Raw genomic sequence first — 27,881 nt, forward strand, 5'->3', positions numbered from 1 at the left:
TATATATATATATATATATATATATATATATATATATATATATATATATATATATATATATATATATATATATATATATATCTCTGAAAAACAAAGACTGGAGGGAATAACCAATTAGCTTTCACCTAATCGATTAAATCCAGGTGGCGAAGATTATATAAATATATCGACTCCTCCCATGCTCTCACCAAAGAAGCTACATAAAGCAACCATGAAAAGCTACCAAAGGTAAACCCTTTTCCGTTTCAAATTATTTCCAGAATTCCTCCGCAGCTATAAAGCCATTCACAAGTAGTACACACGAGAATCCCAATGCTACACACGCCCTCTGCTGCCGGACCGGTTTCATCGCCTGTTGGCCAATCATCAGCGACAGCACAGACAGAAATGCATACCAACGAGGCTCCCAAGCATGTACCATGTGTAAACGTCAAAAGTCAACATATAAATAAAAAACACACTCATCTCTCACCTGGAACATGCTTGGGAGCCTCAGTGGTGCATGTTTCTGGCTGCGCTGTTGCTGATGATTCGCCAACAAGCGATGAAACCGGTCTGGCAGCTGAGGGGGTGTGTGGCATTGGGATTCTCATGTGTGTACTATTTGTGAATGTCGTTACAGCTGTGGAGGAACTCTGGGAAGGGTTTGAAACAGCAAAGGGCTTACCTTCGGTAGCCTTTCATGGTTGCTTTAAGTATGTTCTTCAGCCAGAAGAGCATGGGAGGAGTCTATACATATAGTCATGCGCCGCTTAACGACGTTCCGGGCAACGACGGATCGCATATATGACGGATCTGCCAGCTCTGGAAAAAAAAAATAATAATAAAAAAAAAAAATGTTGCTGTAAAATTCCTATCACCGAGTGATGTTGTCGACGTAGCGCTGCCAGTCGTATAAAAATAGCACGTACAATTATGTACGCTGTACAGTACATAATACTTCATAATGATAATAAACGACAGTGTGGCCCTGTTACAATGCGATGGTTGAGGTCCATAAAATGTCATCGCGAAAAAACAGGATCGTGCTAAATCGGGATTCAAGGAAATCGGCTTTCAAACTGAACCAATGTTTCCACGTTTACCTTCGAGCAAGTAAATTACCTTTGAATTGAAGAATTCCGCGAATAATTCGTTGTTACAGTCGAAATTAAAACACAAATTTCTTTTTAGTGAAGCTTTTCATGTTGTTAAAACAATCGCACTGTTCCGAAAATATATATCACAATTGACAGGAGCTCGTTTCTTCATTTATAAATTAGAACATCGATGCAATGATTACGTATTTATAAAATCCAAACGCTATTTATTCATCTTTCTATAATCGATGCTAAAGGAGATTGTGAGCTCCTGCTAACAACACCGATGGCCGTCATGAACAGCACAAAGGTAAAACTAACGTGTCTTCCGTCTCTCTTGGATACGTGTTACAATTGCCGACAGTATTCATTACAGTAACATGCTGTACAGGTTTGTATCCGAGGAGCAATAGGCTACACCATATAGCCTAGGTGTGTAGTTCTGTGTAAGTACGATGTTCGAAAACGAAAACGAAAAAAAAAAAAAGATGTTCGCATAACGACGACGTCGCTTAGCGACGCGTTTCTCAGAATGTAACCCCGTCGTTAAGTGGCGCATGACTGTATATGTTACACAACACATGGCCGACATCATTATGGTTCAGCTATGTGAATACGTGCATGCAAATAAATAAAGAAATAAACCTGAACTGCACTCGGTAGAGTGCACGCCTCAAACAGGCTGAACAGTTTACATTTTGTATCCCACCGATAGGCCGGATCTGGATCCGAAACTGAACCCAAATCAAATCAAGTGGTTCTCATCACCTAACCAATTCCTCCAACTAGTTTTGTCACAACTCGTCCACACATTTATGAAATATCAAGCGATACTGTATATCGTTTTTAGCCCTGTCTATAAGTGGTGAAGAATCACGGCAAAAAAATTCTCGTCTCTGCATTCCGATCTTCACCAAAATCGAATAAAGTCTTCTTTGAGACACACTCAACCTGCCAACCAAGTTTCGTCCAAATCCATCCACAACCTTTTGAGATTATCGTGCTAGATATATCGTTTTTGGCCCCATCACTCAATTGTGAAGATCACTTTTAAAAATTACAGTATACAGATCCAAATCTTCAACAAAATCCAATAATTTCATCCTAGTCACACACCCAACCTCTGTAGCAAATTTTGTCCGAATCCATCCACAACTTTTTTAGATATCCAACTCACAGACAGATAGACAGACAGACAGACAGACAGGCAGACAGGCAGACAGGCGTGAAAACAACCACAGCCCACCTTCGGTTTCTGGAGTAATAACCCTCCACCCCCACAATGCACGTTTTCATACATCAGAGGTGAAACAATACCACTGATACACGCTCATGCTTCACCCATGCACTTACGACTGGCATATAGTGGCAAATCAGTGCCAAATATATATAATTTAAAAAGTGTGTGTGTGTGTGTGTGTGTGTGTGTGTGTGTGTGTGTGTGTGCGTGTGCGTGTGCGTGTGTGTGTGCGTGCGCGCGCACACACGTATTCAAAAGAACTAGAAGGGCACTCGGTGGAGCACATACCTCCTCCACGCAATGCCTGATCCATGAGAACATATCTGGCCTAATACATTTTTGATATTTTGTGCTATATATCGTTTTTGTCCCTATCTCTCAATGGTGAAGAATCACTTTAAAAATTCTAGTAGTCGGATCCAGATTCGGATCTTCACCAAAATCTAATCAGTTCGTCCTTGTCACACACCCAACCTGTCCACAGGATCCGTCCACAACTTTTTGAGATATCCTGCACACAGACGAACAGACAGAAAGGGGTGAAAACATAACCTCCTTCACCTTCAATGGCAGAGGAAATAAATAAGGTTCAGTGTGTACGTACCGAATCAATTTCAAATTACAAGGAAGGAAACCATGAATAAATCAACACAAGAGAGGCATTCAAACCTGGAGTTATAACATCATGCAGAAAGCAGTCGGATCGCAACACATAACAGGCCTCCAACTTCAACACAGAAAATAACGTATACACCTCACACAAAAATAAATATAATTCTATTGAACACTTCAATTTCACAAGAAAGCTAATTTTAACATTATCATTCAAGGTTGTCAAAATAACAGGAATAATAGTTACTGAAACACCCACTATCCTACCTCCCCCTTTTTTTTTTAAAGACGGTGAACAAGAAAGGGAGTGCAATGGATGAGCATCAATAACTCACCGGATATACATGAAGCCCAGGCCGCGGATATAAGGAGAGTCAGGATGTGTGATCAGGCCATTAACCTGTTTCCGTGTCAGCTTCAGCGTGAATAACTTGTACAGCAGGCAGAACGCCGTAGACACAATACCACCAGTTCCAACCCCTCGCACCTGCAGAACGAGATCAAACCGAAATGTTACTCATTCAGTAAATCACTTATGAAGTACATCAGTCAGTCTATGCCAACTCAAACTTTATGAACAAAAGTTCTCCAGGTGACCATTTCAGGTATTGATGACTTACCTTGCAAATAAATAAATAGATGAACAAATAAAAATGCTCGCATTGAGCTGAAGACGAAAAAAATTCAGCCCCAACACAAAAGTGGTTTGGGGGCTAAAACCCGACACAAAATAGGGTGGCACGCCCATTTTGCGTCTACTATTACTGTTCTGGGAGGCCAACATCATGTTACATTCACATTAAGGCAATTAAAGCCGCACGCTTGAACCCCAAATTATTGAACCCTAACCTGCTCGTTTGATCAATTCTAAAAAGAAGTATCTGCCCTCACAAGGAACATCTCGTAATACACCATGGAGGAAACAATCCAGTGCATTGAAACTCACACTTGAGAAACACGTATCAAATCTACATCTCGTGAATGTTTCTTTCAGCTTTGTGGGCTCAGTTCCTTCTTTAACAAATTGATAAATAAAAAATAATTATTGGTATATTGTGCAACGCAAGGCAACGTGTGCTTATATGTATTTAGTACTAGCTGAAATACCCGGTAATACCCGGGAAATTTGCCCTATTCTCCTCACGCTAGTTAGACTGAGGCAGTAGTTGTATGGAGAAAATTAGGAAGGCTTCTTTTATTCCTCAGATTTATGGAAGGAAGGCTTTATGCTGCCGTAATCCTCAGAGAGGTCATAGTTGAAGGCGGCCTTGAGCCACTCAATGTTTCTAGCAGCAGTGGCAACTGTCCTTGATGTCCTGCCAAAACCCGGACCTAGAAAGCTGGACCGTGAGTTTTGTGCTTCTCTCGCCCGTCGGTGTGACGCTCCATTTGCAGTTAGGTGTCTGTCTCTGTCTGTCTGTCTGTCTGTCTGTCTGTCTGTCTGTCTGTCTGTCTGTCTGTCTGTCTGTCTGTCTCTCTCTGCAGCTGACTCCGCTTGCCTGGCTCTTTCATGAGCAGATCTATCAGCAGTTAGCTGTTGCCGTGCGCGTGCAGTTCGAGAATTAAAATAACAGGAGAATGTGTATGTTTAAAAAGTCAACGAATATGAACATTTTGTATTTCAAAAAACCCGAGCGTTTTTAACCATGAACCCTTTTGTTACGATTACTACACCGGCGCACTATTCAAAACTTTTTTTTTTTTTTTAATGGAAAATTTTTTTTTTTTAAATATATATTTTTTCATTTTTATGGAAAGCCACTTAGCGCATCCTGGAGCTGAATGTTATGTCTATATGTGTGTAAAGTTTCATCAAGATTGGTTCACTGGTCTAGGAGCTTATTGGTTACAAACAAACAAACAGACAGACAAACAGACAGACAGACAGACTACCATTTATATAATAGATTTCATCAGTCACACTTGTTTTTACTCTACCCCATGTCCTTACTACCATTGTAAGGAATGGCAGAAATCAAATGATAAGCACTAAATGAAGGACCCATTTGGCCGTGTGGACAAATATTTAGAGAGGGTATGGAAAGGCAATGTTTCGGAGTTCATTTTCAAATTGTGACGTTATCATCAGAAGCATGGAAATGTGTGAAATTCAATGTGCTCTGCAGGCTCCGTTTGCTCAATATCAAACAATTCCGAAAACATACCAATTAATTAAATGCTTTTGGCTGGATCTTTAACACCTGCTTTGATGACAGCTGCTGGCACAGATAATCTGTGAAACACAGTCTGTGCTGGGAGGCTCCATGTACTTACAGTTCTGGAGCATTTAAGGATTAGATGATAGGTGGAAATAACACCAAACTTTACACAGGTATCTATGGTGGCCAGGGGAAGGGGAAAAAAAACCAAAAAAAAAACCAACCACTCCATATTAGAAACACAAGCCACTGGGTATTTGACCGTGCATCGGTGGAGGATGCATCAAAACTCAAATAAGGTGATAAAATGTTTTTTTTTTTTTTTTCTTGTTGGTTACAATTGTAACGCCAGAGGGAGGAGTTCAGGGACGAGTTTATTTCACTTCCAAAAGGATCATGCCATTTGAAAGGCCTGAATGCACAACATTTAGCCAACATGGAGTGATATCACGATATATACCAGATTCCATGACAACCAAAATTATTACCATTTTAAAGGTATCTGCACATTGGCAAAGTAAATGTACATGTTAACAATGCAGTTTCATTTTTTTTTGATGTAGGTAAAAAGTTTTTTTGTTTTTTTTTAACTGTTCAGTAATAAATCTTTGACATTTCAACTCTTGATTTGCGATTCCAAGCACGAACTATATTTCCTGTGAGCGGCAATTTTGTCTGAATCTCGATATTCCGCCGCGAGCGGCTAATTTGATTGGTCGAGATGGTGTAAAATGGTGTAATATTTTGTCCAAGTACTGCAAAACTGGAGGATTTTTGAAAGTGCCAAGAAAGCAATGTGTTGTCGTGTTCAAGTATATAATTTAATATAAATGAAATAAATATTTTAAAACACATGGCACGACAAGCTCTCAACTCCTAGCCAAGAAACAACGATTTGATCGGATGTACTGAGCTGTAAGGTAGTTTTTCCAAAACTTACGATATTATGTAATAGATACTCAACTTGACACCAACTGCATGAAATACCGTGTTATGTGCACGAGTATTATGACCCAATGTATACAGGGTTAGCCTGTTTAGCATTCCCATCTGAGCCAATGGATCGTGATGTTCAGAACAAAAGTTCAAATCCTATATATTATTTGCATTTAGAATTGCAGATACAACCGCTCACTACAACGTACTAGACAACAAAACATTTCATCGTAAAGCGAGATGCTGGCCCAACGGTGAACCTGGCTAGCTTAAGATCAGTCACGAGTTTGAGCCCCTGGCAAGCCGTTAATAACACGAGGTGGGTTGACCCAACCTGTCATTCCCAGCAGACAATGACGCAACTGGAAGCCACAGGCTGAAAATGGAAAAAATAAAAAGAAATTGCATTATCGACCTATATAGGCTAGCTCGCCAAGGGTGGGGGTGGGCAACGGCCACAAATGTAATCAGACAGACACACCATTCCTGGAGACCGAAATGTAAAATAAGACTAAAGCCTGAAAGGAAAAACGGGGTGAGGTTCCAGGCTAAGCCCTCTTGCTTTTAAGTTCACGAGTCCCGTACTGCAGGACTCGCCCTCGAGCACAGCACATTACAAAACAAATCAACAAGCAAACAAACAAACAAACAAAAAACAAGAAAAAGAGCAATCAGACATTGCAGACCCTCGCCAGGACTTGTTTTGTGTGGTGTATTTGGTGTGGGGTTTATGTGGTGATGTTTCGTAATTAATAAGGGACATAACTATAACTACCACTTTATAACTGCTGGCAGTGATGAGCGGGTACCAAGGCATCCCACTTTGATCAGACACCTGACCCTGACCCGACGTTTTTTAAATTATTATTATCCAATTGAATTCAGAATTGGATTAAAATAAATTAAATTCAAATCAAATGGATGACCAATTTGGTACAGTCTTGCATTGGAGTAATCAGAAGGAACCCAAACAAGCAAAAAGCAAAGATGAAGTAATCAGGAGGAACCTGGATAGGATTCACATTTCAGCTGCTACTGCTCCACACTATGCCTGGTGTTGGCTTAATGGTTTGGGTGGTGGGCTTTGGATCCTAGGGCCCTGAGTTCAAATCCCGCTCAGCTATTTAATTAATACCAAGTGGGGTTAACTCGGCCTGTCATCCTTCTGAGGTCGGCAAAATGAGTGCCAGCATGCTGGTATACTGTGCCGAAGTGGCGACCTGTCCAGGATTGTGCCCAATAGCCAAGGAGACTGCTTAAGCAGCACCAACGCTCTGCACAGAGTATGGTCCCAACCAATCTCCTCCTCTCCCCTCAAACCCATCCAGGCACAGCCAAGTGAGCCTTATTCGTAAAAAAAAAACAAGAAGAAAAAAAAGAACCCATATCAAAAAGATTTAACGATTCTGGCTGCCAGACCATGTGTCCGATCAAGTTGAAATATAAAACATGTATTCCCCATCCCCACTAGATCATAATTGCGAAGTTTCATGTCGAATGATCAAGTGGTTCCATAGAAAACATTATTTAATGTTTTTCTTAAATATAATATGGCTACCAAACCATGACTACCAAACTATGACATATGTATGAACCTTCGCTCCGTGTGGATAGGCGGTCATATGTGTCTAGTTTAGCCTTGATCTGTTCAGCCATTTCAGAGATTTTTGAAGGTTTAAAAAAAACAAAAACAAAAAAACAATATGGCTGCTGAATCACGTGACCGAAGAAGTCAACAAAATTATTTTTGTGGACCATTTTATCCAAAGATGACCCTCAAAAATTTTCAAACTGATCGGATGTAACGTTCTACATACAAAATTATGACGTCACAGCGAAGGCACCTATGACTTCATTAAAAAATTTAATCAACAAATAAATAATCACATTCCCCATGAGGAGTACTTGCTATGTGCAAAGTTTCAATTTTTTCGTTGGTGCGGATTCAGAGATAGAGGTCCAAAGTTTTTCCGTTTTTCCAATATGGCTGCCACACCATGTGTCCTATGGCATCATAATTATCATTAAAACATTCTACATGAGTAGTTGCACCGATGGTGAAAATGTCGTCTCAATCCTACAAGCAGTTGTGCAGAAAAACATGAAAGTTCTGTGCGGCCAAACAAACCCAAATGCAATACCCTCTCCCTCGGCGAGGACAACAATCACAACCCCATATGTTTTCTGCGCATTTCATTATTTGGCAGATACTGGACTCTTTATTAAAGCCATAATGTCAGCCCAGTGACACCGCACTCTCACCTCGACCAAGCTTATCAAAAATCTCCACTTTACTGATGTCAAAGACGTCACTTTCCTCAACTTTTTTGAACTTGGCTCACAACTTGCAACCGTTTTCCTCATGGGAGTGATGGTTAAAAACCACACCAAAGTAAGGGAATCGATTAATATAAGATTACACGGGACGCGGCGTTGACACGGAAATGGGTAGTCATGTGCAGAGTGCACATGACGCTACAGTCGGCGGAGGAAGAAGACTACGACGACTAACCTGCACTGGGGGGGGGGAAATACCACATAAAAGAGAGACTGGACCCACATAAAAACGGAACGGTCTACAGAAAGTTATATGTGCAATGTCTAAACCACATAAACCAAGGCATTAATGCATATCATTATAACATGTATGCATTGTTTTTAATGTCGGTTAAACCAAATTCATAAGTACGTATAGATTGTCCTCTATTAAACTCCGCTTTCACTGCTGATTGAGCCTCCTTCAATTTATTACCTCCATCACCGAAGGTGAAGGAGGTTCTGTTTTCACCCCTGTCCATTTGTTTGTGTGCAGGATATCTCTAAAAGTTGTGGAGAGATCTGGATGAAATTTTGTGGATAGGTTGGGTGTGTGACAAGGACGAGCTGATTAGATATTGGTGAAGATCCGGATCCGACTACGAGAATTTTTAAAGTGATTCTTCATCATTGAGAGATGGTGCCAAAAAATGATATAGAACATGATATCTCAAAAAGTTGTTACAGATTTGGACAAAACTTGGTGGACATGTTGGGTGTGTGACAAGGAAGAATCGATTCAATTTTGGTGAAGATCCGAATCTGGATATGAAAATTCTTTAAATATCAAAGTGATTCTTCACCATTGAGAGATTGGGCCAAAAACGATATATAGAGTGATATTTCAAAAATGTATTGGATACATTTTTGTTCTCGATATGTTCTCGTGGATCAGGCATTACGTGGCGGAGGCATGCGCTCTACCGAGTACCCTTCTAGTTTTTACTACAACTTACTGACTTCTTATTAAACAAATTAATTTAAATCGAAAAACATCCGAGTAACTATGACCTCTTATCAAGTGACTCCACTTTAGTATCCAGGGGTTCATCATCTTCATCACTTGATGATTGTCTCTGAATCGTCATCGGGGCTTAGTCAACCTCATCATACTCCAGACAACTTCTGATCAGGCTTTACAACAGCCTTCTCATCAATGACTCAGACTCTGCAAAGGCAGAAACATTTTGTTATCGGGAAGAATTAAAACAAACAAAAAACAAAAAACAAAAAACGCAGTTATGCCGACTTCTAAATTTCATCATCTCAGATGACTAATGAAATGAAAAGACTTCAATGAAGAACATTCAAATGAGGTTTCTCAAGGACAAAAGCAAAGCATTTCAAAATGACATCGATATGGGGGCCAATCCATCAGTCCACGATATCCTATCCACCTACCTCAAAGGCATAGTCTCAAAAAATACATATATTAAATACTAAAAATATTTCCAATGATTCTGGACTTTTCAAATATCCTGTCTCATTTTACAGACAAAACTTTAAAATTCTTGGAACACCAAGGCACGACAACACAGAATCAAGCTGCTACTCTTGGTGAATGGGATTGTCGTGAATAGGAACGCGGCAAAACAAAGCAATGAACAACTCAACGATTACAGGAAAAAAAAGTTAAATTTACAACACAAATGCATGTTACAGGTAAAGGGAGTTTGAGCATACCCAAATAATGACTAAAATGATTAATTTTTAGCCACGTCTCGCGTAGCGAACGCTGGCTCAAAGAGAGCTCCGCGTTGTTCTTCTTCTTCTGGTGAAGACAAAACCTTTAGGACTTGGCTCTTTTATATACAGGCTCCGGATTTCCTTAAATACTAAACACCTGTACACATCCTCGCATTGAGGGTGCCTTTTGAGAGCGTCTATCATGAACTTTTAAATATATTCGGACATTTGCTTTAAAGTTTCGAAGAGTTCACATTACTATTTAAAGATTATTCCATTTAATGTATCGTAATTTCGTAAATACACTATTTTCTCGTCATGAACGAGGAGCCTCCATGATGGGTCTCGCTATTGGCTCCATCAAGGCACGTGACGAAATATCGGAAGTTGTTGTTAGTGTTATTGTGATCAAAATGCTGATGTTTCGACTTTCTGTAATGAAATTTTAGCCGCGTCGCGAACGCTGGCTCTAAGAGAACTCCGCGTTGTTGTTCTTCTGGTGAAGACAAAACCTTTCGGACACGGCTCTTGGACACATTTGTCCTTGTTTTTTTTTTATAAAACAAACAAATAAAAACTTACTTTTGATGGATCTCTTATGTTCTTGTGAAACAGTAAGGCTTCGATGGACTTTCCCAACAGGAACTAGAAAAACTTTGTTATGGTTGCATATGGTGCTCATGCTTGATCGATAGTTCACATCTCTATCTCCACTATAATCACTTCTTGTCCTGTGACAAATCCACGACTGCGACCAGTCCATCGTTTCTGGAGTATGCCGTTTTATGGGTATCATCAATCTGAAGTCTAAACTTTCCATTACTGCAGCAATTATTTAAACTCCCTCGAATGTGTTGACTCCATTGGCTCTTACTGCTGATCGTTAACTGATGTATTGAAGAGTTAGCAGGAGTTTAAAACAAGTAGGACTTATTGTCACATTTATCTAAAGTGTGTAGTAGCTTCAGCACACCAACAATGAAATTTTTAAGGACGAAACATATTTCAAATAAATCCACGACACGCATTATAAATAAAATAATATTTTTCTTTATCGACAGTACCTACAGAAAGTGTACACCCCCTTTCAAAATTATCACCTTTTGTTGCCTTGTAGCCTGAAATCAAATTGCATTAAATCAGACTTTTCCCCGCTTTATTTACACATCGTAACCCACAACTTCTAAATGAAAAACAAATTCGACAAATTTCAGAAAATTAATTAAAAATATAAAACTAGAATATCTTGGTTGGATAAGTGTCCACCCCCTCTAATAATAGCAATTGTAAATTAGCTCAGGTGTAACCAATCACCTTCAAAATCACACACCAAGTTAATTGGCCTCCACCTGTGTTAAATTGTAGCGATTCTGATTATTTCAGAATAAAATTATCTACTCCAGTCAGTCTCCTCTGTTGGGTAGTGCATTTCACAGCAGCACCAAGGAGCTTTCAAAAGACCTCCAGGATAAAGTTGTGGAAAGGCACAGATCAGTGGATGGGAATAAAAATATTTCAAAGGCCTTGAATATCCCTTGGAGCACAGTCAAGACCATTATGAAGAAGTGAAAGGACTGGTACCACCAAGACCCTGCCTAGATCAAGCAATCTCTCCAAACTGGATGACCAAGCAAGGAGGAGACTGATCAGAGAGGCCAATAGCAACTTTGAAAGAGCTACATGTCTTTATGGCAAAGACTGGTTACTGTGTGCATGTGACAATATCCCAAGCACTCCACAAATCTGGCCTGTATAGTAGGGTGGCAAGAAGGAAGCCATTCCACAAAAAGCCCACCTCGAATCCGTTTGAGGTATGAAAAAAAAATCATTCAGGAGAATCTGAAGCCATGCGGCAAAGAGTTTGCATTTTCACAAAACCGAGATGGGAACATTTTGGCGTAAATGCAAAACGTTATGTTTGGTGCAAAGCCAACACAGCACATCACCCAAAAAACACCACACCTACTGTGAAGCATGGTGGTGGCAGCATCATGGTATGGGGATGTTTCTCATCAGCAGGGACTGGGACACTTGGCAGGATGGAAGGGAAAATGTATGGAGCAAAATCCGGAAAAATCCTACAGGAAAATTTGCTGCCCTCTGCAAGAAAGCTGAAATTGGGACGGAAGTTCACCTTTCAGCATGACAACGACACGAAGCACAGAGCCAAAGCTACACTGGAGTGGCTGAAGAACAAAAAGATAAATGTCCCTGAGTGACCCAGTCAGAGCCCCAACCTAAATCCAATCAAAAATCAGTGGCTTGACTTGAAGATTGCTGTCCATCAACACTCCCCACACTTGACTGAGCTTGAACAGTTTTGTACAGAATAATGGGCAAACATTGCCCAATTAAGGTGTGCAATGTTGGTGGAGACCTATCCCAACAGACTCACAGCTGAAATTGCTGTCAAAGGTGCTTCCACCAGGTATTAACTCAGGGGGGTGGACACTTATCCAAACAAGATATTCGAGTTTTGTATTTTTAATTAATTTTCTGAAATTTGTCGAATTTATTTTTCAGTTGGAAGTTGTGGGTTACAATGTGTAAATAAAGGTGGAAGTGGTCTGATTTAATAAAATTTAATTCCAGTTTACAATCCAACAAAAGGTGAAAATTTTGAAAGGGGGTTTACTTCGTATAGGCACTGTATATTATGAAAGGAGCCGTGTATGTCTGTTTGTTTGTCTTGCTATAACTTGAGAACAGAGAAACAAATTAAAGGATTTCGATGAAACCGACGATGGTGGTTTCAGGGAACTCCCAGGAAGGTTTGTGATTCAAAAATAAATAAATAAATAAATAAATAAACGAATAAATAAATAAAAAAATTGAACGAAGGTTTGTGCATGGCCATACATGGCAAAACTGCAAACACCACCTTGTGACCATGATCCCTCCACCTCTCTCTCTATGCTCCCATCAGCAAAGCAACAGGTGGTATATGCTTGTTTTGATAAAACCACTGAACTGAACGCTTTGAATCCACACGACTGGGTTTTGCTACTGGGCCTTATAGTACCACCAATAGAGAACAGAGGCACGGGAATGATATCTAACAACAACAACAACAAAAAAAGTTTAAAAAGGCATCCTGATGATCCTCATCCTCATCATCCTCCTCGCCATTCTTTATCATGTTTCACTTAACCCTAATCCTACCAACAGGGATCTTTGTGGACTCCAGGCCTACATTATGATGTTATATTTCTATATTAGTTTAACAATGTATTTCACGTTTTACAAGTATGTTTACCGATACAGTATTTATATATATATATATATATATATATATATATATATATATATATATATATATATATATATATATATATATATATATATATATATATATATACACACACACACACAAACACATACCTCTCATGCTCCACAAGCCAAAACTGCTGCGTAAAGCAACCAAGAAGGCCTACAAAAGGTAAGCGCTATGCTGTATCAAACCATTCCCAGAGTTCCTCGAAAAAGCTATAAAGACATTCACAAATAGTACACACATGAGAATCCCAAAGCTACACACCCCCTAAGCTGCCAGACCAGTTTCATCACATGCTGGCAAATAATCAGCTGCAGCACAAACAGCAATGCAAACCAATGAGGCTTCCAAGTATGTTCCAAATGCATAGCACTTACCTTGTGTGGGCCTTCTTGGTTGCTTTACACAGCAGTTTCAGGTAGGAGCATGGGAGATGTTGTCAATCTATTTATATAATCCTAACCACCTGGGTTTAGTCAATTAGGTGAGAGCTGATTGGCGATTCCCTCAATTCACAGGTGAGAGATGTGTGTGTGTGTGTATGTGTGTATGTGTGTATGTGTGTATGTGTGTATGTGTGTATGTGTGTATGTGTGTATGTGTGTATGTGTGTGTGTATGTGTGTGTGTATGTGTGTGTGTATGTGTGTGTATATGTGTGTGTGTATGTGTGTGTGTGTGTGTGTGTGTGTGTGTGTGTGTGTGTGTGTGTGTGTGTGTGTGTGTGTGTGTGTGTGTGTGTGTGTGTGTGTGTGTGTGTGTGTGTGTGTGTGTGTGTGTGTGTGTGTGTGTGTCACCGACATAACTCCAAAACCATAGAACCTTGCAACCTGAAACTTTGCATGTACACCAAGAAAACTCCAAGGAAGTGCAGAGTGAATATTGGATGTTTGGGGTAATTAAAACACCACTCTTTTGAAGATAATTAACGGCATTATTTATTTATATCCTTCATAAGGCAATCCTCGGCCACCTTGCTCTCTGGGTCTTAAGGCGTTTCCTGGGTATCCTCACTGGGGTCTGAAGGCACCATGTTTTTTGGCCTGCTCAACCATGCCTTGACTTGGAACAGGCTACAACCATTTATTAACAATGAAGTTGTTTTTCTCCACTTTCCTCACTCATTATTGAATGCATGTTCATCATAGCTACGAATCGCTGGGTACGTTGCAATGCTTATAAACGCCAGGAGACCTCAGTGTTTGTTGCTTCATTTCATTTCCGCACATGCAATCACCACGAGTATCTCTAAAACTAAGGAGAATTACAAAATTTAAGCTCCAGAATCGAACTTACAAGCAGTTCCGACTCCAAGAAAAAAAAATTGGTGTTCATTTGTCCAATTGGGACATATTTGACATTTCGGGCATCTCCGGGATGTGTATGTTTAATATGACGGTTTGGTGATTGCCAATTACGTGCCAAGGGAGCAGTTTCTCATCATCCGTTTCATTGGAGTGCTTAAACCAGTGCTCTACAATATTCAGTCACTGAATACTGCATATAGATCAGATTGAACAAAGTTCAGGGTTACTTGCCCGTGTCGGCCACGTGTCGTTCTGTAGTGCAACAGGGGGTGGCTGCCTGGCTTAAAATGTGAAATTTTATTATCCACGTATCCCGTTTTTGTTCTTCCAGGATACGATCCGTCACTTCAGCATCGATAAATACAAATAAAATTAAACACTTCTTCAAACGCTTTGTGCAGTGTGTGCTAAAGCCACTTGGCGCATTCTTCAACTTTCAGTTGCGATACCGTGGTTCTACACTGGAGGAAGGCAAAATAAATTATATGATCACAACGAGGAAAAAAAAAAAAAAAACTTTTCAGTTCTGAAGTAAAGAATGGCCACATCATGGCAGGAAAGCCAAGAGGTACGCATGCTCACTTTGTGTAGCCTGGATACAAATCCAAACGCAGCTCGAAGCTGTCCGCCCGGTGTTTCACAAGCCAGGCAATTAATCACTGCGCATCATCCCTCAGATGGACGATAAACTGGGTGACATCTGCCGGAATCCCTCACCCATCTCCCCTCCCAACCCTATCCCCTTTATCCCACCCGATCCCTCTTTCCAACACCGACCCTCTCCCCCCATCTATCTCTCTCCCAACCTGCCCCCTGCTCCCCCAATTTTCCTCCGCTGAGGGGACTGTAGCATGTACGAATCAGATTCGGAGCCGAACGGTGGGGTGCACAGGTCGCTACATGTACGAGCTGTTGGTTTTGAATGCTCCCGCTCCCAATCTCGAAGTGCGCGTGTGTGCCGTTGATTGGTATCCACATATGCGGGTTTCAGAATGTGCAATCGAGTCTCCCCCCAGGGCAGGCTCAAATAATCCACATTCATTTTGGCAAGGAGTCACAATTCATGGACCAAGCTGTGAAGTTTTCGGTTGTCAAAGTTTTGTGCCGAGGGATCTCTTCAGGATCGTCGCTGAGCTCCGGACAGCTTCAAACTGCAGTTTGTTTAATAATCTTCTCAGGGATAGTTTTTAGCTCACCTGCAAAGTAGTTCCAGGGAGCTTGTGGGATGGCATTTCGCTAGCCAGTCTGTCCACAAACACTTGCAACTTCTCAGAAACTACACATAAGATTTTAATGAAATTTGACCGCAACCTTCATCAACCGTGATGGCATGAAAAAAAAAATCAATTTAAAAAAAGGGGTCTGATGTGGTCTCCAGAGGGAGTTTACAGGGGGGGTTGCCCCAACAGAGGTATTTGCTTTCTTCTCAGAAACGACACAGACAATTCGGATGAAACTTGACCACACCTTTCCCGCCTTTGGAATAAACTCCCTCACTCTATTCGTTCCCATTCTTCCCTCCAAGCTTTCAAAACAGCTGTTCACCACCACCTCTTATCATCCCCCATCCAAATCCTCGATCTTTTCTACCCCCGATAATCCACCCAAGCCCACGTCCTTCAAATTCCCTGCAATGTTCATCTTCTATTCCCCATGTTCCCCATCCCATCCCTCTCCCTTCCACAGATCTCCTCATGTGTCTGTTCCCCACCGTTTTGTCCCTCCCACTCCCGCCCCTCTTGTCTCATGCCCCATTGATGTGCGTTGTGTGTTCGCTCTCACACGAGCCTCGACAAGGTATACAAAAAACAAAAAAACAAACAAAAAAAACCTTCACCACACGTGATGTACCAAAGTTTGTTCATGACATAAAAAAAAAATCAAAAGGGATTTACTTTCTTCTCAGTTATACATTTTGTGGGTCATCCATGCCTACCAGTGGTTGCTTGGTTATGTTATCCAGCCGCTACAAGGTGAGCGCCTCGGGTTATTGGCCCTATGCTTCGTATCTCTGTGAGGTTCTTTGTCATCATTCCTGCAGCTCCAGCTATCATTGGTCCAACTTTGGCATTCTTCAGCATCCAGGAACTTTTCACTTCATTTTTGAGGTTTTGGTGTTTGGTCATTTTCTTGACTTCTGCATCGTTTAGTTCAAAATCATTGGTTTTAATACCCAAATCAGCAATGCCTCTTCTCTTTTTTTGTACCCAAGTATGCTATCTGGTCGCAACGCTTTGTTTTTGATGTTCACGCTTGATGGAATCATTAGGTCGTACGTGAGCGGGAGGTACTTCCATGTTTTTAGGGTTTTGCTTTTGGTTCATGTTCCCATAAATTTTCTGGAACTGAGATTTCAAAGTTTTTGCAGATGTGCCAACAGATTACTTTACAAACTTCCTCTGTCTGTCTCCCACAGTATGTAGCAACGTTTGTTGAGGCACAGCTCTCTCTCCTCCCCCCAACAAAGCGACGGGTTGTATTTGCTAGTATGTATGTACGTATGGTTTTAAGATCCCACCATACTGCACAGAAATACAAGCAAATCCTTTCTGGGGTCTGAACCCCACCCCCCCCCTGTCTTCGTTCTTTTTTTTTTTGCGGATATGATTATAAATACCATGCGAAGTATCGAGCAATCCCCCTAAACTCAGTCCACTCAATCGATGATGCCAGGAGGAAGGCGTTTGCTTACTTTACCAGTACCCTTATCACTATTGTCAGTTTTTACAGTGTACCTCATCTTCAGCATAGCTTGAGCAAGCACTCAGCAGGATTGCTCTGCACTAATCAACGCTTTGCATAAAATGTATCCGCATTGTGGAGTCTTTGTTGGCTTCATTGCCACCTTGGTTTACACTTAGTAAGTAGTACCTGCTTTTTTGTAATTCTTTCCCATCATCCTCTTTGACAGAACAAAATATAAACCAATGTCACCCGCAGGGTGACCCGTATCTTGCCAAAAGGTGACCACGTGTGACTTCTTTAAGGTCACACTGAGGTGAACAGAGCTGCTATCCACCAGGAGCGACTCCTTAAGGAATATCTGCCTACGAGAGATTCCGATGAGAATCGTTCTTCAGAGCAACCATGAAAAATATGCGTTTGCCTCATAACGTCACCAAATGACGTCATAATGTTACAAGGTTGACATATCCAGAAAGCACTCATCGAGGTGTTCAATTTGAAGTACTACACGATATGGTTCCTAAAACTTGAAAATTTGACCTTAGGCGCTAACCATGAAGGTCAAGGCCAATCGCCACCAAAAATGAATCAGCTGAGCGCCAGACCATGAACTATATTCCCATAAAATTTGAAGACGATCCGATCAAAATTACTCAAAAAATAGGGTTTCGTCGACTCCCCTGATTTGCGACAGTGATCTTGACCTTTGACCTTCAAAATTTTATGCGCTGAAAGGGACCTCTATAGGCCTCTGATATGCGAAGCTACAAAAATTTCCAATGATAACTGTGCTCTGCAGAATTTTTTATACGTGATTACAGACAAACAAAAAAAAATAAGAAATAAAAAAAAAAAAACATACAAGCTGACTAGCATATCTTGCAAAAACTTCGTTTTGGCAAGATAATAAATAGGAGCAGACAGCTCAGAACGTAATTGCTTTGGTGGCGTTTCATGGTGGTGAGTTTCTACTTTTTGCTCTCATGATTTTACTAACTTGAGGCTTGTTTTTTTTTTTGCAATGAAGTAGGAATACTCTATTTTGCAGTGAGAATTGAGAATCTATGGTTGAGAGGGCAGGCACAGCAGGAAGGTGGACTGTGGAGAAGGTTCTTCAAGGTCTGGACAAATCTGACAAAAGTGACAAAGCTGGAGGGTGCAAGGTGTCACCTGACGATGTCAAGTTCACAGCCTAAAAAAAGTCATCTGTAACAATTTATTGGGTGAAATGTACTTTGTGCATACAGAACACAGTCGTGGCCAAAAATATTGGCACCCTTGCACTTTTTTCAAATAACTCACAACACAAACAAGTTGAAATTGACAAAAGTATTTGGTCTCCACAATTCTTTATTTCACGGTTAACATTACAGAGCCTTTTTTTTGATTCAGAAGTTAATATATCCTTTTAAATGAGAAAATAAAAATACTGGCATTGACAAAATTATCGACACCCAACACTTAATATTTGGTAGCACAGCCTTTGGACAAAATAACTGAAGTCATGTGCTTCATATAGCCATGAATGAGCTTCCGACACCTCTCTACTGACAGTTTAGTGCACTCTTCTTGTGCAAACTGCTCCAGTTATCCCAGATTTGAAGGGTGCCTTCTCCCAACTGCTGTTTTCATATCTCCCAAAAGGTGTTCAATGGGATTTAGATCTGGACTCATTGCTGTCCACTTCAGAACAGTCCAGCGTTTTGTCTTGAACCATTCCTGGGTGCTTTTTGAAGTGCGTTTGGGGTCATTGTCCTGCTGCAAGACCCATGAACTTTGACAGAGACCAAGCTTTCTGACACTGGGTTGAACATTGCACTCGAAAATGCCTTGGTAATCCCCTGATTTGATGATGCTATGCACACATTCAAGGCACCCAGTGCCAGAGGGAGCACAGCAACCCCAAAACATCACTGAACCTCCACCATGTTTGACTGTAGGGAAGGTGTTCTTTTCTTTGAAGGCTTCATTTATTTTCTGGAAACATAGAGATGATGTGCTTTATCAAAAAGCTCTAATTTGGTCTCATCTGTCCACAGGACATTCTCCCAGAAAGATTTTGGCTTGTTCAAGTGTGTTTTTGCAAACTCCATCCAGGCTTTCTTATGTCTCTCTCTCAGCAATGGGGTCCTCCTGGGTCTCCTACCAAAGAACCCCCTTTCATCGAGTTGGCTACGGATGGTGCGAGTTGTAACTGTCGTACCTTGTGTCTGAAGGTCAGCTTGAATCTGTTCGGTAGTTGATTGAGGTGCTTTCTCCACCATTTGAACAATCCTTCACTGCAATCTTCGATCAAGTTTTCTCTTGCAGCCACGTCCAGGGAGGTTGGCTCCAGGGTCTTGTGTCCTCATTGTGGAGTCTTTGTTGGCTTCATTGCCACCTTGGTTTACACTTAGTAGTACCTGCTTTTTACACTTAGTAGTGCCTTAAACTTCCGAATAACATTATGTTCAGTGGACACAGTAATATCAAGGTGTCTGGAGATGGACTTGTAGCCTTGAGATTGTCCATGTTTGGTTACAATCTTGTGTCTGACCTCCTCAGACAATTCTCTGATTGTCTTTCTTTTCTCCATGCTCATTGCAGTGTACACAGTGACACAAAATAGCAGAATGACTCCTTTTCTCGATTCAAACTGGTTGAATGAGTGATTTTTATATTGCAGGCACCTGCAACTCACCACAGGTGAGTTCAATTCCAAAGTAAAGGAGAATCACTTGCTTGAAATCTAATTATTTCTAACAATTTTGAAAAGGTGCCAATAATATTGTCCAAGCCATTTTAGAATTGTGTGGAATAAGCTAAGATTTAGTAATTTTATTTTTTCAGTTTTTTTGTTTGTTTTGCTCCACCACAAGCCAAGGAAATACATATGTGGATAACAAAATATTTTTTAATTTCAACAATTTTCTGGAAGAAATGGAACATTATTTGAAAAAACGTGCAAGGGAACCAATATTTTTGGCCACGACTATATTTGAAGTCATCACTGACCCTGAATAAGTCTTTTTGTCGTTTTATATAATACTATCCAATCATATATTAGTTAATTGGTAATTGATGTGAAACTGGCAAATTTTGTGAAATTGAATGGTTTCGAGTTGCTATTAGGTCGTAAAATACGTTTTAGTGGCCCAGAAAGGCCAGTTTTTTAATGCTTATGTTTATGTATTTTATCACTAAAGCATCATCCAATTAAAATATGTTTCCTCATTGATGTTAAACTTTGGCAGATTGAATGAAATTTAATGCATCTCAGTTGAGGTCATAACAATCAATCCCCAGTTGGTCGGTTAATTTAAGAATAAATATATACATTTGTTGACTATCAATTTTGGTTTGAGTTGGGGTGTGAAAAGACCCGAGAGTTGGGAAGATTACGTTGCAAAATATTGTTACGTTTGAGGGGGGTGGTATGCATTCAAAGGGTAATTAGGATGTTTAATTAGGTATGCCATGCTGTTCGAGTTTACCAGGATCTCGATGTAATAAGTAGCAATTCAGTGGTGATAAGTTGTCTAGTAAATGTTCATTTCTTCAAGGGGGAAATGATAAATGTCACGTAATTAGATAGGGACACGGGATAGGGTAAGTGTGTCTGCGTAAACCCCTTTTGGTATTCTCTGAAGACTGGCCGTGACGTCACAGGACAGTGCAGCGGATGGCTCCGCCCCGTGATCAGGATTGGCGGAAGGCGATGGCGGTGGGCCAATAAACGGCTCGATTGAAGTGACGAGGACCAAGGATAAAAAGGTTCTGTTCGGGGTCGAAAAGGAAGAAGAAGATTACAACCAGAACGATCGTGTTTTTTTGGTGTGGAAGCTGTGGCGGCAGAGAGCGTCCTGGTTGCTTGGCTGAATCGATCGTGTTCTTGATCGTGTCTGGGAGCCTTGCCGAGCCTCGTACCTCGCTTTGGTTGGCTCTGGGGTTCTGCTGGCTCGGAGTGCGGGGTCGGGCGGACCTGCCTCCCTCTCCTGCTCGCGGCTTGGCGCCGGAGCTGGTTCCCTGGCGGCTGTGAGCGGACTTGGGCCAAGACCAGGAGGTCGACAGCACCACGGTTTCTCCTGCCCCCCCCCCCCCCGACGAGAGCAAGGCCGGCTCGTCCGACGCCGATCCAGGGACAGTTGCGTCCACACCACGGTCCAGCCTGACCACCAGAAATAGCTACGGTGTGTGTGTGTGTGTGTGTGTGTGTGTGTGTGTGTGTGTGTGTGTGAACTTGGCGCCTTAGAGGGATTGAGAACTGTATATTCATTGGAATTGTCTGTTTTTCCCCACGCCCGATCACACACCATCCCGTCGAATCGCCCCGGATCCCTCTTCTTGCCGAGTCTTGTTATTTCTGGTCAATCGTAAAAACGAATAAACATCATCAACTCAGTGAAAAGCGACTCGTGCCACCTTCCTCGTCCCGTTTGCGGTAGAGCGATTGGAACCGCCATCTTTGGGTTAAATAAATAAACCGCCTCCATCGTTTCGGCTCATTCTACGTTGGCGGGACTGTTCAAGTCCCGTGGACGTCACAATATGTTGGAAGGATTGGGGTTAAAATAGCAAGTCAGACCTGTATAGACTCGAGTCAATTAATTAACAACACATGATGCTTTCATAAACATATTGGAAGTTTGAAAGCAACCCTAATTGTGAACTATAAAATGACTGATTGCAGGCACATCTTTAAAAATTTGCCATGGAAATAAATAAAAAACCCACTGGTGTGTGTGTGTGTGTGTGTGTGTGTGTGTGTGTGTGTGTGTGTGTGTGTGTGTGTGTGTGTGTGTGTGTGTGTGTGTGTGTGTGTGTGTGTGTGTTAAGAATTTATTTAGGAGCGTTTATCAACACAATTAGGCTGCTTACAATCATGAGAATGGCAACTCCACAGAATTTCCGTGGGACATGTCATGCAACATTGTGAATTGGACATTGTTTTAACTAACGAACCATGCTGTTGTTTCATTTGGCTTCTAAGTTTGTAATGGCATAAAGCAAGACAGATAGGGGAGGGAAAGAGTTAAATATTCCACCATTTTGATGAGCTAACGAAGAAATAACATGTCATGATACAAGAATAGCCTCTTGCTTGGAAGAACAGAAAACAGGGTTGTGAGGACAGAGTTGGTTGGGGCTTTTGGGGGAAGTGGGGGGGGGATGGACGAGGACTTATGGTGCCATTTGAAGCCTTAGGTTTGAGGACAGGGTTGGTGGGGAGGGGGTGGAGGACGAGTTCAGGACTCGGGGTTGGTGGGGAGGCGGTGGCGGAGGGGGATGAATTGAGGACTTGGGGTTGGGGTTGGTGGGGAGGGAACAGAAGGAGACGAGTTGAAGACTTGGTAACATTTTACATTACACGGAATTTCCGTGGGTACGTGCTAGTTTTAGATATTCTCCCCCATTTTTGAACCATGAAAGAGAATGAAAACTATACTACATGAAAAAATAAACCCACAAAATTAAAATAAAATATTTTTTCCAAGGTTAAGATGACATGACATGGTGGACCACCTGCTTGAAGCCCGAGAAAGATCAGTTAAAAGTGACATTTCATCTACAATTTTAGTAAAAGATGCGACATTTATCCAGGCCATTGAAGGAGCAGCATACAAGGTACCTTGTTGATGGAGCGCAATTTGGGATATTTGAAGTGGGGCGTTAATTTTTTACCCTCCATACAAGTAACCGATACAAAAGTTGAATAAAATAACGTATGGCTGAAAAAAGTACAAAAACACGTTTGTGTGGACAGTGGACATAGTAACCAATATATATATATATATATATATATATATATATATATATATATATATATATATATATATATATATATATATATATATATATATATATATATATATTCCTTCAGCACAAAGCACAACACTGTCAGTGGTATAAATATACATCATTGTACAAAACATCTAAAATGAAATCATTAATTAATTAAATAAATAAATAAATAATAAAAAAATCTGACATAAAAAGAACTGAGCCACAAAACTGAAACTTGGAAGACAAACGTGCAAGTTGTGTAGATCCATTTCCTGAGGATTTCAATACATTGGGTAATTGCACACATGGTCAAACAATTCAACATAATGAGGAGATTGTTTTTTTGTGGCTATCTTTTGATCAAAGCACTCACATTCTACTCAGTCTCTGCAAAGTTAATTGTGATAAATATTCAAAAACATTGCTATTTAATGGAATTTATGCAATTTTTCAGGAATTCAATTAAAGCAGCCTCATAAATATCTGAGTGGTTGTTGCTTGGGATTATGTCAATATTCCCCAATAGCTATTGTTGATGCACCATCAGTGGTCACTTGGCATGGACCATTAACATTGTCCATAGCAAGCAACAGCGCATGAGGGTCTATGCTTTGCCTACCTGAGCGGAGTGCAACAATCCCATCACTGAGTGTTACAGAACAGAAGCAAGGACAACTTGTGATGGACCGCACTGTCGAAAAAATCAAAAATTGCAGCGTGAAATCCAGTTCCACGGAGAATGGAGCGAATTGATCGCTGATTACCTTGTTAAAAACTCTCAACGTTTAAAGGAGCAGTGATTAGTGGGACACTGACTATTCCCGATTGCCTCATGCCAATGATGGAAATGCTGTCAATACAGCCAATTGGAAAACAACAAACACATGTGTTTGGGGATGGCTTTTTTTATTTTTTTTAATCAGGGTCGAAAGCTCGTAGTGGAGCTGCTATACACACATCTCACACATGGATATAGACAAATACACGAGACAACACAGGATTGTCAGAAAAGACAAACACAGCCACTGAGCTTGAGGGAAGTGCCGTCACTTCCCAGGGCATTATGGGTTACCAGCAACGTCACAATGACTCCGCCTTTCTCATCACACTCAGTGGGGCATTTTGCAAGGAGGAACCTCCTCCTCCCCATGAATGGCAACCGATGGGAATGGTCTGTGCTCTTATCCTTTTGAATGCTGAACGTCACGTAAGGAAGCAGCAGATACGAAGGTGGGATGCACAAGTGTGTATGTTTGTGTTTTTTTTGGATAAAAATTTTCGGACCAAATTGTCAGGTTTCCTCCCCCTCCCCCACCCCACAACGCAGCGCAAGTATCAGATGTACTTCAAAATTCCTGCACAACGGAAGTTAATCAGTCGAATCAAGGTCCACCAAAGCCCTCCCCATTGGCGTCTGACAAATGATCCAACAGTGTATTCAGTTGATTGCACTGGACGATGACAATTTGAAACGCAAGCTTAAACATGGTTGACATTTCCATCCAAATACACCACTGGTAAGAAGTTTCAAACACCCCCTTTTTCCAGTTTTTACTGAAATTTAAGCAGTTTAATGTTTCAATGTACTCTGAAATTAAAGCAGAGAACAGATAAACAATTGCAGATAAAAAAGAAATCATGGAATCGTTTTGTTGAACAAAATGTAATCTAAATTTTTGACTGATAAAAGTAGCCACCTTTTGCAGATATAACAGCCGAACATACTCGTGGCATTCTTTCTACAATGGAAATCAAATATTGTTCAGAAAGTTCTTCCCAACACTGTTGCAGATGTTCCCACAAATGTATTGCACTTGAAGATTGCTTTGCTTTCACCCTTCTGTCCAGTTCATCCCAAACCAGCTCGATGGGGTTAAGTCTGGAGACTGTGTTGGCCATTCCATGATTTGAAGCCTACCGTGTTGTTCTTTTCTTCTAAGGTAGTTCTGACAAAGCCTTGAGGTATGTTTTGGGTCGTTATCTTGCTGTAGGATGAACCCCTGACCAACTAGGTGTAGACCAGAGGGTATTGCATGGTGCTGCAAAATGTTGTGGTAGCCCTTTTGGTTCAGGGTGCCAGTCACTCTGTACAAGTTGCCGACTCTGGATCCAGCAAAAGAGCCCCAGATCATCACGCTTCCTCCTCCATGTTTGACAGTTGGTGTCACACACTGAGGAACTATCTTTTCACCTACTCAACAGCATGCAAAAACCATGCGTGATGAACCGAAGATTTCAAATTTTGATTCAACAGTCCATAAGACATTCTTCCAGTTTTCAGTAAGTCCACTGGCAGGTGCTTCATGGCCCAGGCAAGACTCTTTTTCTTATTTTGCCATCTTAGCAATGGCTTTCTTCCTGCCACTCGACCTGTCAAACCTGCAGCTCGAAGTCTTCTCTTCACAGTTGAAACTGAGACTTCCTTACTTCAACCAGTGTTTAGCTGTGCTTGAAGCTGCTGTCCTGTGAGCCACCTATCACGTAAGCTGTTGACTCTCAGAAACTTGTCTTCTGATTGTGTTGTGGCTTTGGGTCTACCAGAGTTTCCTCCAGTTTCCAAGTGCCTTTTGATGGAGTAGGAAACTGTACTCACTGACACCTTGGCTTGCTTTGCAATATCGCTAAAGGAAAGACCTTGACTTTTAAGGTTTATAATGGTCTCTCTGTCTTCCTTTGTTAATTGTCTTTTTCTCGCCATTATGATAGCAATCTACTACTTCCTGCAGTGCAATATTGTCCAAATAATGCTTCAGATGGTGTAGCAACACTGTCTGTTCCAATACTGCTTTTATAGACAGAGGGTTTGTAAATATTCAACAAAAGTTGGGACACTGGACTTGAACTGCTTAAATTTCAGTAAAAACTGGAAAAATGGGGGTGTTCTAAAACTTGACTGGTAGTGTATTTTTAAACATTGAAATGTTTTGCCAAAAACAAAAGCAAAAAAAGAAGCAGTTTTGCTCAATGCCAGTGCTGCACAGATTTGCCAAATATTTGTTAAAAAAAAAACAACAAACAACAAACACCACTGATAAATTCTTTGAACAAGATTCACCACCCCCACCCCAACCCCTTTTGTGAATCACAGGTTTGTTTAAATTCAAAGGTCATTGATAAAATTCCTGCTAAACATCCACGAAATGAAGAGTAAATGGCGAAGAAAGATAAAAAGCACATACTTCTACTTACCCCGCCGCACATGCCCGTCTGCCCAGCTGTCTTGCGGCTGCCCTTTTCCCATGGCTCCAAGTGGGTAACCTGTTAACAAGGTTGCACAGAACAAGAATACAAAACACCTCAAACAATTTTCACGACAAAATATTAATTCATCATCACAGATAGGGTTTAATTTTAAAAAATGAAAAGAACAAAGGTTGCCAAATGCTTGGATAATACCAATTACCTCATATTACTGAACTTTTAAGCTTGGTGTTGGCTTAACGGTTAAGGTGCTAGGCTTAAGAACCTAGGGGCTTGAGTTCAAGCCTGTCGGGCCATTGAATCAACACCAGGAAGGGTTGACTCAGCCTGTCATCCTTCTGAGGTTGACAAAATGAGTACCAGCTTGCTGGTAGTGGGGACATTATTGCATCAGCGGCACAGCTGTGCCCCCCCCCCCCTTTTCCAGAAAATGATGCAGCTAAGCAGCCACAGGCTGTATACGAATAAATAAAAAGAACTAAACTTTTGGGCAAGATATTGTCTCTTCATAAATATAAGCCAGTAAACCTGGCAACATATTTTGAATGATTAACGTTTCATACGTCACATTGGAGGAATCTGCCTTAAAACATTGGATATGGTGACATTATTACAAGGAGTGACCTTCAAATTTCACTATCCTCAAGATAATTAATTAATAAAATAAATAAATAAGCACAAGCATTGAAATATATTTAGAATTTCAGACGGCGATACAAGATTCAAATATCTTTCCACACAGCTCCAAGTGGGTAACCTGTTAACATGGTTACACAAGGAACCAACCCCACCCCTTCTTTGTTCGTTTTCCCCCTCCCCTCTCTGTTGCATCCTGATCCATTCATTGTTCTAGCTCTTCCATGAGCCTCGACGATGTATCTAAAAAGAGGGGAAGGAAGGGGATGGAAAAAAAAGATAAGGCTAGAGTATTAATTTGTTTTTTTTTGTTTTTTTACAAGATATACATGTTAAAACCCCAAAATGTAACACACTTTGATGGCCTTACATATTGCAAGTCTAGTGCATAGCAAAACAATATGCGTGGAACACAATGAAGTTCATCCAAAATATCAGACAAAAAAGGTTTCCATCTGAAAGTTCTCGTGAAGCCTCAGTGGATATTCATCAAAACTCGATTTCTGACAAAAAAAGCTACATTGAACACAAATGATGGATTTATGCCACAAACACCGGACAGTTGGAAAGACAAGGCCCCAACTAGATTTGGAGACTTTTAATGCACTTGCTCAATGTCTTTCAAATTTCCTATGACAAGAAAATTAATAAATAAATAAGTAAAATCAAAAAATTTCAGATCGCTTCTTCCCCAATGGCTTGGTTACTTCAGACGTTTTTCATGGTTGGCAAAACAGCAGCCGTGGTGGTGGGACCTGAATGTTGAAACGGTCAAGGGTCAATGCCGATGCTTGTATGGCGGGTGATACAGCTGCTCAAAGCCATGGCCAGGCCTTGTGTACAGGTGTTTTATCACAAAGATGGAATACACATTTGCTAAACATCCCTCGGTGCCTGGATCTAATAGACCACCACTACTTTTGCACGAAGCTGGTAAAATATTCTTCCGCGACTGCAGTTTTATGAGGCATGTTGCTAATCAGTATTC

General features: G+C 40.9%; 1 protein-coding gene across 13 annotated transcripts in view; it reads right to left on the bottom strand.

The window, feature by feature from the left end:
* The window catches only part of LOC147035500 (uncharacterized), a 59,352-nt gene that overhangs the window by 22,975 nt on the left and 8,496 nt on the right, over positions 1-27,881 (bottom strand). For 5 of the 13 annotated variants that reach the window (XM_085899468.1, XM_085899447.1, XM_085899456.1 and 2 more), the window contains exons 2-3: positions 26,236-26,314; positions 3,267-3,418 (exon numbers count right to left, since the gene is read on the bottom strand). In XM_085899468.1, the coding sequence (XP_085755594.1) occupies positions 3,267-3,277 (11 nt within the window). In that variant the 5' untranslated portion in view covers positions 3,278-3,418; positions 26,236-26,314. Of the gene's footprint in view, positions 1-472; positions 676-3,266; positions 3,419-11,994; positions 12,140-26,235; positions 26,315-27,881 lie in introns of those variants that run through there. The other 8 variants (XM_085899391.1, XM_085899410.1, XM_085899418.1 and 5 more) reach the window with 3 other exon arrangements.

Source organism: Eptatretus burgeri, chromosome 1 (genome assembly GCF_056783735.1).
Source record: "Eptatretus burgeri isolate ZD-2024b chromosome 1, Ebu_testis_v1, whole genome shotgun sequence".
Lineage (NCBI taxonomy): Eukaryota > Metazoa > Chordata > Myxini > Myxiniformes > Myxinidae > Eptatretus > Eptatretus burgeri.